Source organism: Trichoderma evansii (genome assembly GCF_050947405.1).
Source record: "Trichoderma evansii strain SZMC 28006 chromosome Unknown GGI43scaffold_1, whole genome shotgun sequence".
Lineage (NCBI taxonomy): Eukaryota > Fungi > Ascomycota > Sordariomycetes > Hypocreales > Hypocreaceae > Trichoderma > Trichoderma evansii.
This window is the reverse complement of record NW_028145205.1, coordinates 661,910-678,475: the sequence shown is the minus strand read 5'-3', so window position 1 is coordinate 678,475 and position 16,566 is coordinate 661,910. Positions and strand designations below refer to the sequence as shown.

Genomic DNA, 16,566 nt, shown 5'->3' with positions numbered 1-16,566 from the left:
GCGTCCTTTCGCATATCTTGCTTACCAAGTTCTTGGTTACAGGCCTCCTAGATAAATGTAAGATGCACATCTAGCTTGACAGAGCCACTTTCCATAATGAGACGCTGCAGTGAAACGCTACGTTGCTGAGGAACGATTTGTAAATCTCGGCAGTGAGATATCTCCATATTTTGTTTCACAGAGTGATCAATGCTTTGCGCCACGCCATACCGTAACGAGAGCAGATGATAATAACCATTATACCATCTTGAGAAAAATTGGTTATGGGGCCATTCTTAATCTATAATTATCAGACCATGCAATATCTCAATATATTATTATCATACCATACAATAAACTACCGGGTCATGATATGTGGGCATTCATTATTGAGCTTGACGAAGGAATATAGCATAACTTTATCCGACAAATCTTTGGTATACCACATAATCTTAGAATAAAAATAGAATCAAGTCATAGAAGTATATTCCAATATGACGCCTACGATTAAGATATCCATGATGTGTGATGTAGACCCTTCAAATAAACATACTCTAGATTAGCAGACCTCAAGCTATGACGGAACGCCCAACATTGATTTTATAACTCATCCTGTAGCTGCACTTTAGCTACATACGAGTTCTCAAACTTTCAGATCTCACAACAGTGTTTTACAAAGATAGGACGTGTAATTAATAAAAAAAAAAAAACATCATGAAGATTCAATTGTTGTAATCTATGTACTCCGTATACCTATGCCCTGTCGCGAGCGCCTCTAATCTAAACGACATCACTTTTTGGTAAAAAACAAAAACAAACAAACTAATTGCTAGCCTCCTCAACCTTCTGCTTGAAATAGCTGGGACGGCCATCCTCCTCGACTATCTCCATGGTGGGGTCGTTCTTGTAGTCTCCCATGGGTGCGCTCTCCCACTCGCCATTGGCCATCAGGGCGACTGAGCAGTGCCAGGGGGTTGTGTAGCCGGTCTTGGAGTTGAGGAGAGCCATGGAGAGCTTGTGCTCACCAGTAGACTGGTGGATGGAGAGACGCAGGTGGTCGGGGAAAGCGTTCTTGACGGCTCCAGCAAAGGCCTGTAAAGAATTTTTTGTTAGTATTTATTAAAAATTTGCGAACGCAAGGAGTGGCAAAAACATACGTATCCACGGAGCAACATCTCCTTAGCGAGGAACTTGACGCTTCGCTTGTATCCGTTGCTAGTTCGTCCAGCCTGAAGAGGGAAAATGTACTGCAAATCAGACTCGAGGAATCTGCAGTAGCCGCGGTAGGTCATGAGGGTATCGGGCTTCTCGGCAATCTCGCCATCAATGTCGTGATCCTCCTTGCCATACTTGTTCAAGAGGACGCGGCGGAAGTTGGTGGCATTGGCCACATACTTGATCTCATCTAGCTTCTCTGGGAGAGGGAAGTCAACCAGATCCTTGATACGAGAGAAGTCGATTTGAGTGAAGCCCTTCTGGAGGACCATGGCACGGAGAGCCTCGCCGTAAGCCCAGGTGTGGCGATCAGGAATGCTCAACAGGTCGTTGTATACGAGACCATCAGAGATGATGGTCAACTTGGCGCCAGGGGCATAGATCTTTCCGATACGAACACACATGGTGTTGAGGCGCTCGACAGCAATCTCCTCGGCCTTGTCGGGCAAAACGCCCAAGACCTTGTACTGCTTGTTGGCAGACTTGAAGGGGAAGGCAGGCAGGCACATCAGGACCTGCTTCTTGGCCATGACGAAGGAGTCAATGACTGAAAGGAACTTGGGGATACCAGCTCCGAGTCTGTCCATGCTGTCGTCGAATTTGTTGAGAGCATACTCGAAGATGATAGCCAGGATCTGTCTGGAGATCTCGGTGGCTTCCTGAGTAGCCTGGGCGAGCTCGGTGCTCTCCAGGGAAGTGAAGGCGGGAACTGAGGCAAGAGTTTCCATTGTGAAAGATGTTTTTATGAAAAGAATATCTAAAGAAAGAAGAGTACTTTAGATGTCTATGAATTAGAGAGAAGTTGTTTGTTGATGGAATTTCGAGAGATTTCGAAGCAACTTTATAGACAGATGATCACTGGTATTGATCAGTGTGTACGAAGTACATGTGTAGTGATCAAAACACAGGCAATCACAACACAGGCAATTGCTGGGGTCTCGATAGGGGCTTAGACAAAGTGGTTACATGTGTTCATGCTCCATTCCAAACTAGTTTCTCACGATGCAGAAAAAAAAAATAGTATTCGTATTCAGCTTGCCTTTGATATTTATTACTCAAAATGGACTGGACTAGTTTTATTTATATACCCATTACAATTCCAACTTTTACAAGGTAGATTTGGACATCTTCTTTTTTCTTACAGGACTCGTCTGGTTGCCTCTGTTAAAAGCACCCTGGTGTATATGGCGTGTGTATAACCTCTCCAGGGTTCTTTTTACCTTCCGCTCTGCGGGCGCACTAGGGGTGAATTGCGCTAGGCCCGATCCTTCGGGCCGTTGCCCCATCGCAGTAACCACGCTAGAACACGCTAAGCCCTGCTGAGACTTTTGGCTAGCCTCGTCTTTTTCCGTCAACTCAGCTTTGCCCATAGAGGGTAGGGATCACTTTCTCCAAGTACAACGCTTGACGGTATAGCGGAGCTACTTATAATTAAGAAGCCTAGCACTTAACAAAAGGAGGGAAAAAGCCAAGAAAGAAAGAAATAGTCACATGTGTATGCACGCTCCCCTCGGCAACAAAATCATTGAGATTTTATAATGTCGTACTTTCGTGTGCTGTATGGTAGACACAAAAGTGATGATTGCAATAATTATTTCCAAAATCAGTCAGTAGAAGTAGTAGTATATAATTCCTTACAAAGACTTTGCGTTATTACAAAGCCATATTAACAAAGCAAGTGCAAGGGGAAGAAAAACAAGTTGTGTGAATAAGCCAAAACGTGAAGTGAGAGAAAAGTGGACCCAGCAGGGCCGAGACAGAAAGTATTATTACATAAGTCCAAGGATTCAATAGTATTGTATTATGAAACAAAGGGGTGTGGGGGGTTGAAGAGAGGCAAGAATTTCTGTAGTTACCTAGTTTACTTTGTTTTCTGCCGAGGCATCTAGCAGGCAGTAAGTACTGTAGTGTAGGATCATCAGCTCCGGCAAGAGAGTGCAAAGAGGCAACTCCAACAATACAGCATATATGCTACACAAGCCCTCGAATTTCATGATTAATTTCGAATAGATATTTATTATATCATAAGCTATATATATTATTTAGCTTATTAGTATTATAACGTGAAATGTTAATTTTAAGCAAAGAAAAATGCATGATATAGATCAACTATATATTACCAAGTAATTATTATAAAAATATTAAGAATTATCCACTTTATGACCTAAAATAAAATATTTCTTATGCAAAATGAACTTGTATGTATTTTAAAGGGTTTCTTTATACTCATGTATAATCTAGAACTATTATTAGTTTACACTCCTCTTCCCCCTCCCCCTAACCTATTAAGTCTGATATCAGGGTCCATATTAAACACACACCCAGGGGTTACAAAGGAATACAGTAATACAGTAATATTTTATATTCATTGTTAATCATACCTATCTACTGCATCATGGTAAGAACTACGGGAAAAAAAAATTAGCCCAACCGTTACGGAAAAATTAAGATTCATATTCACTGCTGCTAGTACTAGCGTTTGTGACTATCTCGCAACCCTGTACCCGCACTTTCCGTGCCCTCTCTGATGTAAGACGGTGACTCCCAGGATTCATCTAGGCTTCACTGCATCCTACAGGGCTGGCTGAAGAAACCCACCTCCATGTGGTGTCATGCATGGGGGCAGGATCTCGTATCATTCTGCCGAATTGAAGCACAGCCATCGGTTTGGAGCTTACAAGCTCAATGCTCAATTCATAGCCCCCCACAACCCTAGGACCAGCTATACTACTATGTCGGTCCCGCTGTTTCGGTGACAAAAGTACTTATTAAATGCATATGTAGACTTTAGGCTTTGACGACGACCGTTATTTTCCTTCGTCTTTTGGGATAGAGCCATTGCACTTTGCAATTCTGTCGTCAAAGACTGTCAATATGGCTTCCTCAGAAAACTACGGGAAGCGGCTCATTCCGCAGATCTTGGATAATGTAGCTGCTACTGATCCAGATCGCATCGTATACTCTATAGCAAAATCCGCAGACATCTCTCAAGGTCTGCAACACATCACAGCAAAGCAGTTTGCTGAAGCTGTGGACAAGACGACTTGGTGGATTCAGTCGAGAGTTGGCAAGAGCACAACACTCGAGGCCGTGGGTTATATTGGACCTCGTGAGTTTTCTCAAGACACTTTGTTGAAAAATGGCAAAAATAGACTTCATTGGATCCTGAACTGACTGTGTGTGCAGATGATATTCGACATGTTTTGTTGATGTATGCCAGCGCCAAGGCCGGCTACAAGGTGAGTTCAGCTCAAAAGCCTGAAGTTGACAGTGTCACGGCTAACGCGAGATTTCTCAATTTCAACAGCCACTCTTTCTCTCAGCAAAGAATAGCACAGAAGGTGCCTTGGCTGTGCTCAAAGCCACTGACTGCAACATTTGGGTTCAGCCCACAGAGCAGCCATTTGGCCCTCTCGTCAAAGATTTTCTTAGCCAGCGTGCCATGAGAATCCTGCATCTCCCTGGAATCGATGAACTCTTGGATGCAGCAGGCACAGAACACTATGTCTACGACAAGACTTTCGAAGAGGCCGCCTACGACCCATTCTGTGTCCTTCACACGTCTGGTTCAACAGGTTTGCCAAAGCCCATCGCTTGGACTCATGCTCTCATCGGCACCATGGACGCCGTGCGGTTGTTGCCACCTGTTGAGGGCGACCAAGGAATGGCTCCCTGGACGAATGACTGGAAGAAGGGAGATCGAATCTACTCATCATTTCCCATGAGCCATGTACGTTGAAACAGAGTTCATATTGTTGAGCATTTTACTAATCAACATTTCACTTGTAGGGCGCAGGAATCATTATGGATATTTTGATGCCAGCGCTTTTTGATTTACAGACCATTATGGGACCCGCTGGAGTTATTCCCAACATGAATTTATTAGAGTCTTTAGCAGACCATGCTAAAATTGACATCTGGAGTCTTGTTCCGTCTCTCACAGATGAACTTGGTGAGACCCCAGATGTCTTGGAGAAGTTTGGCTCTTCAAAATTCATCTGTGCATCTGGAGGACCTGTTAGTCCGACCAGCGCCGCCAAGGTCAACAAGGTGATTCGCGTGCTTAATCTTACAGGCACAACAGAAGGTCTCTTCATTGGCAACCTTGTCACGGACAGGGAAGACTGGTTTCACTTCTCCTTCCACCCATACTCTGGCTTCGAGTTCAAGGAGATCGAGCCCGGTGTTTACGAGCACTGGGTGCGCCGCAATGAGCATTGGGATCTGTTCCAAGGCATATTCCACACTTTCCCTGATCAGGATCTAATCAACCTGAAGGATTTGTATATCAAGCACCCTACGAAGCCCGATCATTGGGCCTACAAGGGAAGGAGTGATGATATTGTTGTTTTGAGCAATGGATACAAAATCTCCCCGCTAGACACGGAAGCCTTTATCACTACGCACATCGCTATCGAAGGTGTACTCATCGTAAGTTTTGACACCACCGTCTGATATGATTAAAACCAATATCAACTCCATGACTAACTATTTTCCAGGTTGGAACGGGAAAGAACCAGGCTGCTTTGCTCATTGAGTTGAAGGACCGCTCGGCAGCAAATGACGAGCTGTATGATAGCATCTGGGAAACTGTAAAACAGGCAAATGCCATATCTCTGCACAAGGATCAGCTTCGTAGAGAGTACATCATGTTTGCTGAGACTGACAAGCCATTTATCCGAACTGACAAGAGGACAATCAAGCGACGAGCAACGCTGGAGCTGTACGCCGACTACATTGACCGCTTTTACGAGTCACGTTCAGAAGAGGCGGATGCCGAGGTTTCTAATATAGAGGTTGACACAACATCAATCGAGTCCATCACGGCTGCGGCGCGAGAAATCTTTGTCACGCTGTCACCGACATTCAAGGGCATTCCAGACGATGCAGACTTCTTCCATCTCGGACTGGACTCTCTTCTTGCCTACCGGGCTGTGCGCTCATTCCAGGCCGCCATGGGCTTGAAAGACAAACTTGCTCCTCGACATATATACGCTTATCCCACTATTGCTCAGTTCTCTGCCTGCCTGAAAGAACTTGCCAGCCAGACACTGGCAAACGGCTCAAACTCCAAGTCTGCTGAAAAGCTAAACAAGATGAAGGAGCTTTTGAGCAAGTACAAGTCGCCACAAGCTCTCAAAATGAACGGCGCTGATCTGATGAATCCCGGCCTATACGCAAAGCTCAACCTGTACATTCCCCTCCGGCCCGGAGTCAGCTTTGAGCAAGCCTTCTCAAGACTACAACAGGGTTTGGCCCGTTTGATCACTCTTCTGCCGGAGCTCGACACCAAGATGGTACACTGCTCAGAGCGAGAATCTGGCTACAGAAAGGGACAGCTTAGGATGGAGTACCCGGAGCAACCACACACTAATGGCCACACCAATGGCTATACTAACGGCCATACCAATGGACATAGCTCATCTCCAAGGCAGTTAAAGTACAAAGACTTGTCAAAAGAGCTTCCCTCTTTCAAAGATTTACAGAAGGACGGATTTCTTGCCTCCGCAGTCAAGGCCGACCAGCTCTTGGAAGCTCCATGGTTCGCCACGCTCCCCTCGGACATTGTACTTGCGCAGGCCAATTTTGTAGAGGGCGGCTGTCTTTTGACCTTGGGAACATTGCATCCGGCAATGGATGGAGTAGGCATGGTGACTCTTCTCTTGGCCTGGGCAGAATGCTGCAGGTATGTAGAGGGAGACAAGTCGGCGGACTGCAACTGGCTGGACGCCGACAGCTTGAACCACAGTCTTCCACGAGCACTGTGGGAAGATAGACGGCGTGGCCAGCCAGCTCGAGAGATCGATTCTGTCACATGGGATTACATTGGGTTTGAACCAACTGGAGAGCGCGCCAAGGGTGTGAGTGGTTTGGACGTCCAGAAGTTTAAGCCAGTGCCTGCTGGCTTCCCTGGTCCTGGAAAACAACCGCGTAACTTGACCAGCAGTATGTTCTCCGTCTCACCCGAGAGCCTGGGACAGCTCAGGCAAGACGTTTCTGCCGATCCAGAGATGAAGGGTATCAACCTTACCGACAGTGATATCCTCCATGCTCTATACTGGCGAGCCCTGATCAGGGCTCGGCACCGCGTTACAAAGGAGGTCGATGGCAAAATCACCGGCCCTGAAGATAAATCTACTTTGGAGCTGGTTGTAGATGCCCGGCCCTATTTCAACCCTCTACTGCCATCATCGTACATGGGCAACCTTCTCGTGGTCACCCGATCTTCCCTGCCTGTGGAGGAACTCTACTCGCCCAAGACGAGTATCGGCCGCGTCTCACTGCTCATCCGCGAAGCAGCCTCAAGAGTGAACCCATCAGTCGTCAATGATGCCTTTGGCTTGTTGGAGGAAGTTCCAGACTACAGCGATCTGCGGTACGCATTCATGCGCCTCGACGGACACGACGCCATGATTACCAACATGATGCTGTTCCCGGCCAACGATGTGGCATTTGGCGACGAGTTCTTTGAGAACGGCGGAAAGGCAGACGCTGTGCGAATTGTCCACGATGGCTTCAACTCGGGATTCCGAATGTGCGTAATCCTTCCTTATCGCAAGGACGGTGGCATTGAGTTTTTGTTTGGCTCGTTCCCTGAGGAGCTGGAGAGAATAAAGAAGGATGAGGAGTTTATGAAGTATGCCAAGTATATGGGATAAAAAATAAGGGCGATATTTGAATTAATTAGCGTAATCGAATCAGGACAAAAAATAGACATGTAATTGCTTCGAATTTTCTCTTGTTTGTGGAATATTCCGTGATTCAATCACTACATGTAACTAATAGACTTGGGCGATATTTATAGAATTCAATACCGGGAATATGTGCAGCATCTTATATCCTTAGATGTGCTGTAAGTTAGCCATCATCGCCCGGTGAAGAAGCTGCCAGCGGCGCTACCTCTACCGAGTGCTGCAAAAGGGACCCGTAAGTTCCAAGTCATTATACGAAATGCAAATTTTGACTTGGCAAATATCTGCGTGTAGTTTATACGAGTCATTCCGTTAATTTGAATAAACTTGTGGTAGCTGGATGAATTGAAGCTTAAGATGTTTATCGTTGCATAAAATCTCCTCTGCATTTTGGCTGATCTGCATATACCCCATCTATACACGTAGGCTACCCCCGCAAATCTTCTATAACAAACCATCACATCCTTCTTCACATATACCCAAGTAGTCTATAAAAAAACAAATAGAAATATTCATCATGGCCAGCAACAACTCCCACGCCGACGACCGCAGCAACCTCTCCAAGCGCATCCTCCCGGAAATGACTCTCGCGCCCGGCCGCGACGCCTATTTCGAAGCCCGCATCGACTCTTTCCACCCCGCGGCCCGAGACTCGGCCGCCGGCCGCTTTAGCATCGCCGGCAACGCCATCGTGACGGGAGGAACCGGATCTATTGGCATGATTGTGTCGAGGGCGATGCTGCAGCATGGCCTGTCTGGGTTGATGCTATTTGATCTCAACGTTGGTGCATCTCGGGATGTCGTACAGTCTCTGCGGCGGGAGTTCCCCGCAGCCATCATCACGGCTCAAGAAGTTGATGTCACAGACGAGGTAGCTGTTGCTGCAGCTATTAAGGAAGCAGTTCAGTTATTAGGCTCGGTAGACATGTTGGTATGTCTTGCTGGCATCGTGGGATGTGCTCATGCGTTAGACATGCCCATCAGCCAGTGGCGCAAGATCCTCGACATCAACACCACGGGGGCTTTCATCTGTGCTCAAGCCGCCGCACGACAAATGGTCGCACAGGGGAACGGCGGACGAATTATCTTTACAGCATCTATATCAGCGCACAGGGTGAATTTCCCACAGCCTCAGGTTGCATACAACGTGAGCAAAGGGGCGCTGCTAATGCTCAAGAATTCCTTGGCGGCGGAGTGGGCGCAATATGGTATCACGGTCAATAGCATTAGCCCTGGGTACATGGATACGGTTCTAAATGAAGGCGAGGGGCTTGCAGCAGCGAGGAAGATTTGGAATGAGAGGAATCCGTCTGGGAGGATGGGCTTGCCGGAGGAGTTGGCTGGGGTGGTGGTGATGATGCTGAGTAGGGCCGGGACTTATATGAATGGGGCAGATGTTGTTGTGGACGGAGGAGGACATGTGTTTTGAGTGATTGTTTGGTATAAATTCCTAGATTCTGTATTCTTAAGAAGCGAATATCATCAATCATAGAGAATATACATGTATACTGAGTGTAAGTCACTCATAAACCCTGTACACCGGACAAGCACATATAAGTCAGCATCACCATACAGAAATTCGAGTCAATACAAGGTGTGAAAAATATTGAATCCAGCATCTCTATCAATCCAAATGAATTACCTTTTCAGGCATTTTTAACCGTTTATCCTCACCCAAAATTTTGCTTCTGGTCACGCCTCTCTAAATCGAGCAAACCGCGGCGTAGCGGGCGAACACGTGGGGTCCTCCAAGTCTCCAACAGGCTAACAGCGAGATCGCCTCTCTTCATTTCTGTGTCAGTGTCGAATGGGACTTACCGCACATGGGAAACGGCGCGTCTGTTTTGAATTCGCCTGGATAAAATCTGATTCATGCACGCAGGGTCTAGTCCGTTAGGCGAAAATGCAGCTCATTCCCCGGGCGCTTAATGTCGTGCGTTAGCGAGGCTCACGGTGCATCTCGAGATATTTTGCTTCACGCTCTCATGATGCCTACCTAAATACTCAACTCGGCGAATTCAAGTTTACACATGTACATATTCTATCAATTGACTTGGATGCTCATAAATTCTTAACAGCCATCAATCTGTCTATCCATTCCTTCATAAAGCACGCAATCTAGATAAGGCTGAGCAAAGCGGCCTCCATTCACTCAACGCACCACACCCCCACGTGGGCCTCACAGAGCCTCTCCGACAATCCATTCCATCCATCCACCCATGAGGGGTTTGTTTATCTCGCTAACATGCCAATGCAGTACCGCCCGCCCTCCCGTGTAAGTGATTGGCATAGTAGCATATGCTAGCACAGCACAGCAACGAGTGATGCGCAAGAACCAGAAAATGTGCCCGGCTCGTGCAAGCTAGGCGTGTCTCGCTCCGGCAGGCGTCCATCTTTGAGTCGCGAGAAATCGGACCCCAGGAGCCAGCATCTGCTTGATTGACGGGCGCTGGTTGGCTCGAGCGCTCGGAATTATTCTTTTGGGATGTAAGACATCTCTTGACAAATTGGGAAGGCAATTTATTAATCTCAATAGCAACGGCGGCATGATTTGGCGGTGGTGGCTATTCATATAAACAACACCCACCAGGCATCTCTTCCATGCTACCACTCGATCTAGAGTCTTCACGGTAATGCTACTGAATTCGGTCCTCCCCCTTCTCTAACTTTCTCCTCGTCAGCGTCCGTTTCGTATCTCTGACATAATAATGGACAAAGTCACGCTCCTCACAGCATCCCGGCTCGAGCCCACAGTTGCTCTCCGGCCCCACTCAACTTTGATCGTCGGCCTTGGCAAAGCGTTTGCTCTTTCGCTTCAATTACATCATCGTTTTTTGAACATTTTCCTATTTATCGGCCTGCAATCGTACTTCATTTCATATACGCTTCTTGCCGGAACTTCATACGCTTGCAAACATCTCCTCTTCTATGCATTTATCGCCTCCGTATTCATTCTCAAGAACGGATTCACCATGTCCACCAAAGCCATTTCCGACATCTGGGACTCAAGAAGCGTCCAGAAGGTCCGCGCCAGGATCTTTTACGAATTTGCCGTCTTTATCTTGGGCTGCGGAAACGCCATGTTTCTCATCATCTTTTGGCCCGGCTGGCTTCTTCTCGGCGGTGCCTGTTTCGCTGCATGGCAGTTGGCTGGCTGATTGATTAATTGGCCCTTGCTTCTGCCTGGAATATCCAATCAAGGAAAAAACAATAATCGATAACCAAGATCCCAGCTCTCCATATCAACCAGCGAGACAAGCCTATTATTAGGCTGAATTCTGGTCGCCCAATTTCTTATTTTTGAGCTTCATATTCCACATTCAATCTCTTCATTTTGAGAAGAAGAATGTGTTTCCACCAGTATCCTTCCGGATCTGCGACGAATAATCCACCTCGGGATCAAACTCTTGCCACGTGCTGGCCGGATATATGTGTTTATGTCTTTCATACCACCTACGATCCACTACCTTTGTCAAAGTCGGATCTTCGTCGAAGCCTTCCAACGTAGAGATATCTGATTGCCGCGCCCTAGCAGCTGCCGCCCTGGCCGCCGGAGTCATCAGGACGCCAATCGAGGGGTCGGGGTCTGAATCAGCTGAAGTTGAAGCTTTCGCAATCGGTGCCTCGGCGCTGTAGTCGAAGAGGCGAAGGCCTCGGGGACCGGTGCTCTTGTTGACGACGAAATAATAAAAGTCGTAATGCTGGCAACAGAATTAGCATCATCATATACATATACATAGAATGAATAAATGAATAGACGAATAGATATAGACACTTACATGAGGAATAATAACTGTCCCTCGTACCAGCATCAAATCGTCCACTCCAACTCTTGCCCAAGCTCTTTGTGCATTTGCCTGTTCTCCAACGCCAAGCTCCGCGCCAACCTTGCGGCTCTTGTCCAAAAATACCCATATAAAGTCGCCCTTCTTCATGCGGACCGTACCGCCGGGAGTGTTGGCACCATCGTAAAACACAAAGGGTATCGCAATCTCTGTTTCCTTGATAGATTCCTGCAAGGCAACAAACTCGCGCCGCAAAGCATCTCGCTCGGTAGCCTCTTTGAGAAGCGCCGCTTTGGTCACGGCTTTGGGAGCCAGCCCAACAGCAGCATTTGCCTTGAGCTTGGATTTCTTCTCGCTTATAGGACCGTCCTTGTCGCTTGGCGTTTCGGAGGCGGCGCCGCTCGCATTCTCGGTGTCGTCTTCGTCATCGTCGCCGAAAGAGAGAAGCTTCTTGCCAGGATTCTGCTTGCTCTTCTTCTTCAGCTTCTTCTTCAGCGGCCCGGGGCCAGCGCTGCCGGTGGAATCACTGCCAGCGTTGTCAGGAGTGCCTGTCAGCGAGCGGTCCGGTTTTGACGTGCCTGAGAGCGCAGCCTCGCGGGCTTCGCGCTCCTGCTGCTCGAGGACTTCGGCGCGACGCTTGCGGAAGTCCGAAAGGGCGACGAGGCCGACGGTGTGCGTTGACAATCGCTCGTTTGTGGTTTTGTTTTGTGCTGTAAAGCGCGAGGCTTGTTGATCCGACATGATGCCGGATGTCGACGCTGAGATACAGCTGTTATTGTGATGAAAGAATGAAAGATTAAGCTTTTGAAGTTGAGGCGATGCCTAGCTGCACCAGTATCCGCTATCCGCAGACTGGGTGCATATGAATATTTATTGGCACTGTATTCACGTAGCTTTACTGGTGGCGTAGCACAGTATGTTCGTTTTAGGCTCACATTACGTAGAGGGATCAATACCCTAGAATTGAACTTGAAAATGTGAAGAAAGCAATATCTAGACAGCAAAATTCAATTTTAGAAGCTGTTCAGTCTCTCATAATACCAAATTCGTTTTATAACCACCAATCATGGAAGCCTGGTGCCCTCTCTCGTTGCTTTTCCCACCAGCGAGTTTGTTGTATCATCAGCATATCTCTTATAGACCTCGATAAATCTATCATTGTCACTCCAAGTGCTCTTCACACTCGGGTGGTTCTCAACGGCTTCAATCCATGAATTCCATCTCGTCCACACGTTGTTTTCACCTCCCTCCTGTGGTATTTGTAGCCCACCAGGCTTATAATAGTCCAGCAGGAATAGCCGTTTCGCCCAAGGCGCCAAGCTTATATCCACCAAGCTGATATTTTCCCCTAGGAACCATGGACCCTCTGGATCCATTTGCGCCACGAGAGTCTTGATGTGACCGTGAAACTCTTCCCGTGCTTGATCAATGGTGAAGTATTTGTCGGGTGTGTGCTGCAGGAACTTGTAAAAAGCTGGAACGATTCTACTGCCAATGTGGTCTATCCAGAGCCGAGCCCTGGCTCTCTGATATGGATCTGACGGCAGCAGGCGAGGGCCGTATTTGGACTCATCTGCATATGCATCATCAAGATACTCAATAATGACAGAGCTTTCATATAGAGGCTTCTGTTCTGTTCCAGTAGCGTTAACAGGCACGGCGAGAGTGGGCACCAGGCCACGAGGATTCATCTTGAGAAATCCTGGCTCCTTGTTGTACGGGTTAATCTCCACATACTGATGGGGGATCTTTTTCTCTTCAAGAGTGATCCAGGCCCGCTGGACAAAAGGGCAGAACCATCCTCCATATAATTTGAGGGGCTGTTCGTCTGCGTGGAGAGCGGCCAACTTGGCAGCGGCACCGCTGGGGGCTGAATGGATTTGAGTGTCTATGCTGGGCATCTTTATTTCTTTTCGGTTCTTATTTTTGATTGAACTGATATGATGATCACAGAAGAAGAACTATTTCCCAAGAAGGAGACGAGATTGGAAACAATTCATCTGTGTCAGATGCGGGCAAACGAATGACGTTATTGACTGCACCCCGCCAAATCGAGGGGTATTGCTTTAACAGTGACAATCCATGGATTGAATAGGAAATCATCTGCATGGCAAATTCCATGTAGTTTCTAGAATTTTGGCCGTCTAACCGATTTTTTTCTCCATAGGAAAAGCCTCCCGGCACTTACTTTTCTTTGCACCAGAGACAGACCTAATTCACTGGTAGAGCCTTGAGTGACAAAAAGCACCCTCATTCTCGTCTGCTACAAGATTACATGTAGCTACACGTATCTACACATAGCAGCGCAATTAAGCCAATAGAAATCTTGCATTTAGAAACATCTTTAGGGTAACATAGCCAGCAAACAAGTTTACAATTAAGCTGGGTGGCTGGTACGCACATGGTGCTGAATATTCGAACAAAGCTCATCAAGCAAGCCCAGCAGTAGCAGCAGTACATGTAGTCATCGGCAACTTGCATATTTATTTTATTCTTAATATAGCAAGTTAACTAGCAGATGTCAACATCATTCACTAATGTGTGAACCACCAATGGGGTTGTACTAAATGAAGTGCTATACTCACACCTCTTAGGCACCAGCCGCGGGCAGCCGTTCTTATCTGAGAGAGAAGACCAAGTTACTTGACTGTCATATTCACCGAAACTTCAAAATTTAGAACATGCAGCACCGGCCCGTGCACTATCCGCATCGTCACTTTTGAATGAGAATTTGAGGCTTCTATCCGAAGTTGAGTCGAGTCAAGCTGTTGGCCTCCCGCATTTAAGACATCTTGATAGGTCGCCCTTGCGTGAATGCTATCGTGTTATGTGGTATATAAGCCACTGATTACTGTCTGGTTCTATCTTTTCTTGCCAACTCATCCTTATTTCTATTCTGTCTTCTACATTTCATCCTACCAGTCAAGACCTTTGCAGAGTTTCCGCCTGAAAGTTGAGAAACATGAGTTTTGTATCTTCGTCTTCGAGCAGCAGCTCAGCTTCAACAGACGATACTGATTCTACGTTAAATGCGCACATGAAGCTCTTGGGTTTAGATGACGGCGATGAAGATATAGAAGAGCTTGCCGCATCTCCGTTGTTCACTCAGTCTGTTCTCAACTATGGATCCTCTTTGGAGACGAGCCCTTTAAATCAATACGGATTAATAGGTGGCGTGATTGAGAATAACGGCATGGCCTACAGTAACATCGATCACGCTGTAAAAGACCATCGGCTGTATTTCAATGCAACGGCACCATCAAGCATCTTCATATGCGGCAGTCAAGGTTCTGGAAAAAGCCATACTTTGAGTTGTCTTCTGGAGAACTGCCTTGTGAAGTCAGAGGCAAATGTTTTACCCCGTCCGCTGACCGGCATAGTGTTCCACTATGATCCTTGGGTATCTGATTCTAGAGGTTCCCCTTGCGAGGCAGCCTATCTGGCTTCCGCTGAAGACGTCTCAGTGAGAGTTTTATGCCCGCCCACAAATGTGCGACAGATTGAGGTACGTAAGAGCACAAGATGGTGAAGCCACTAAAAAGTTCGCCATTTCTAACTTGCCAATTCTATTTAGAAAATATACTCCGAGCTGCCAAGTGTGAAAGTGGAAACATTACGGATAAACCAGACCGACCTGAATACCAAGCGGATGATGGATCTGATGGCTGTGAGCTCTGTTCAGGGCGGGATGCCATTATACTTGCACGTTGTGCAGCGCATTCTAAAAGACTTGCGCATCGAACAGCAAGAAAGCAATACTACCTTCAACTATCGAAAGTTCAAAAAGCGTCTAATGAATGAGGACCTGGCCGCCGGCCAACTCGGGCCTCTTCAGCAGCGACTTGATACGCTGGAAAGCTTCATGGTAAAAGAGCAAGTAGCCAATGCACCGGGTAAAAGTATCAAGCTGAAGCTAGGTAAAGGGATTAATTGGGAGCCCAAGGTAAATCATCTCTGATCCCGCACAGCGTCATCAGATCTACGAATTTGACAGCGTAACTTGTGATATAGGCAGGCCAGCTCACCATAATTGACCTCTCATGCCCTTGCGTGACGGAGGAGACGGCATGCTCGCTCTTCAATATTTGCCTTGATCTCTTCTTGGAGCAGAACCCTAATGTTGGTCGTGTAGTTGCTTTGGATGAAGCGCACAAGTACATGACGGGTACGGCTGAGTGTGAAGTACTGACGAATTCACTTCTTTCAAACATTCGCCAGCAGCGTCACCTGGGTCTCAGAGTGATCATATCGACTCAGGAGCCTACTATATCGCCCAAGTTGCTAGATCTATGCTCGGTCACGATCGTGCACCGATTCACTTCTCCAGACTGGCTCCAAAGTCTAAAGAAGCACTTGGCTGGCGCATCAATTTCGCTACTGAACCAGAATCAACCAACCAGTAATGGTCACTCTAATGACGACGACAACAAGAATAGCCTTGTTACGGGCCTCAACCCCCATGATTTTGCAATGAAGCTATTCAGCAAGATCGTAGCCCTTCGGCGCGGCCAGGCTCTCTTGTTTTGCCCATCTGCCATAATCGACGTGCATACAACTGCTCTCAAATCGGAGAACGGATTTCCTGCCAATAATGGGTGGAATGGTGCCGAGGAAGCTGAGCCAGAGGAGGTGAATCCACAGCTTATCAAGCTATCTCACGGCCATATGAAGATTCGGGTGCGGAAGAGGGTCACGCAAGATGGAGGTAGAAGTATTCTTGCCGTCTGAATTTGCTTATTATATCTGGGCGTTGGATAGGACACATGGACTGAATGTTAGCTACTTTCACGACCCCCATAGAGATGATAGTCCATCATATTTGTTGATTTATGTTTATCTCAGTAGCTGAGTTTATGCCTAATACATTGTATGACCTTGCATTTTTAGCCCTATGG

At 47.1% G+C, this 16,566-nt stretch overlaps 7 protein-coding genes across 7 annotated transcripts; 4 read left to right on the top strand and 3 right to left on the bottom strand.

The window, feature by feature from the left end:
* Positions 1 to 801: 801 nt before the first annotated feature.
* GGI43DRAFT_419716 (isocyanide synthase family protein) lies at positions 802 to 1,922 on the bottom strand (the record flags this gene model as incomplete). Its single annotated transcript, XM_083207726.1, has 2 exons — positions 802 to 1,071; positions 1,137 to 1,922. 2 exons carry the CDS (start codon positions 1,920 to 1,922, stop codon positions 802 to 804), a joined length of 1,056 nt encoding a protein of 351 aa, XP_083065844.1.
* A 1,893-nt stretch (positions 1,923 to 3,815) lies between these two features.
* On the top strand, positions 3,816 to 7,853 carry GGI43DRAFT_427002 (uncharacterized protein; the record flags this gene model as incomplete). Its single annotated transcript, XM_083208755.1, has 5 exons — positions 3,816 to 4,303; positions 4,381 to 4,433; positions 4,502 to 4,924; positions 4,984 to 5,625; positions 5,694 to 7,853. Exons 1-5 carry the CDS (start codon positions 4,069 to 4,071, stop codon positions 7,851 to 7,853), a joined length of 3,513 nt encoding a protein of 1,170 aa, XP_083065843.1. The 5' UTR covers positions 3,816 to 4,068.
* A 420-nt stretch (positions 7,854 to 8,273) lies between these two features.
* On the top strand, positions 8,274 to 10,005 carry GGI43DRAFT_5273 (uncharacterized protein). Its single transcript, XM_083209956.1, has one exon. The coding sequence runs from the start codon at positions 8,404 to 8,406 to the stop codon at positions 9,313 to 9,315; it is 912 nt and encodes a 303-aa protein (XP_083065842.1). The 5' UTR covers positions 8,274 to 8,403; the 3' UTR covers positions 9,316 to 10,005.
* A 589-nt stretch (positions 10,006 to 10,594) lies between these two features.
* Positions 10,595 to 11,044, top strand: GGI43DRAFT_378242 (uncharacterized protein; the record flags this gene model as incomplete). The annotated part of the gene is made up of 1 exon (XM_083202668.1): positions 10,595 to 11,044. One exon carries the CDS (start codon positions 10,595 to 10,597, stop codon positions 11,042 to 11,044), a length of 450 nt encoding a protein of 149 aa, XP_083065841.1.
* A 171-nt stretch (positions 11,045 to 11,215) lies between these two features.
* On the bottom strand, positions 11,216 to 12,412 carry GGI43DRAFT_378241 (XAP5, circadian clock regulator-domain-containing protein; the record flags this gene model as incomplete). The annotated part of the gene is made up of 2 exons (XM_083202667.1): positions 11,216 to 11,587; positions 11,666 to 12,412. 2 exons carry the CDS (start codon positions 12,410 to 12,412, stop codon positions 11,216 to 11,218), a joined length of 1,119 nt encoding a protein of 372 aa, XP_083065840.1.
* A 323-nt stretch (positions 12,413 to 12,735) lies between these two features.
* GGI43DRAFT_378240 (glutathione S-transferase) lies at positions 12,736 to 13,572 on the bottom strand (the record flags this gene model as incomplete). The annotated part of the gene is made up of 1 exon (XM_083202666.1): positions 12,736 to 13,572. One exon carries the CDS (start codon positions 13,570 to 13,572, stop codon positions 12,736 to 12,738), a length of 837 nt encoding a protein of 278 aa, XP_083065839.1.
* An 848-nt stretch (positions 13,573 to 14,420) lies between these two features.
* GGI43DRAFT_5236 (G protein-coupled glucose receptor regulating Gpa2-domain-containing protein) lies at positions 14,421 to 16,566 on the top strand. The gene is made up of 3 exons (XM_083209949.1): positions 14,421 to 15,176; positions 15,246 to 15,614; positions 15,683 to 16,566. The coding sequence occupies exons 1-3, from the start codon at positions 14,634 to 14,636 to the stop codon at positions 16,397 to 16,399; spliced, it is 1,629 nt and encodes a 542-aa protein (XP_083065838.1). The 5' UTR covers positions 14,421 to 14,633; the 3' UTR covers positions 16,400 to 16,566.

Bases quoted from the DNA above. Each gene is read 5' to 3' on its own strand.
- GGI43DRAFT_5273 (XM_083209956.1), top strand. From the start codon at position 8,404: ATGGCCAGCAACAACTCCCACGCCGACGACCGCAGCAACCTCTCCAAG.
- GGI43DRAFT_5236 (XM_083209949.1), top strand. From the start codon at position 14,634: ATGAGTTTTGTATCTTCGTCTTCGAGCAGCAGCTCAGCTTCAACAGAC. The intron at 15,177-15,245 runs GTACGTAAGAGC...AATTCTATTTAG, and splicing joins CAAATGTGCGACAGATTGAG to AAAATATACTCCGAGCTGCC. The intron at 15,615-15,682 runs GTAAATCATCTC...CTTGTGATATAG, and splicing joins GGATTAATTGGGAGCCCAAG to GCAGGCCAGCTCACCATAAT.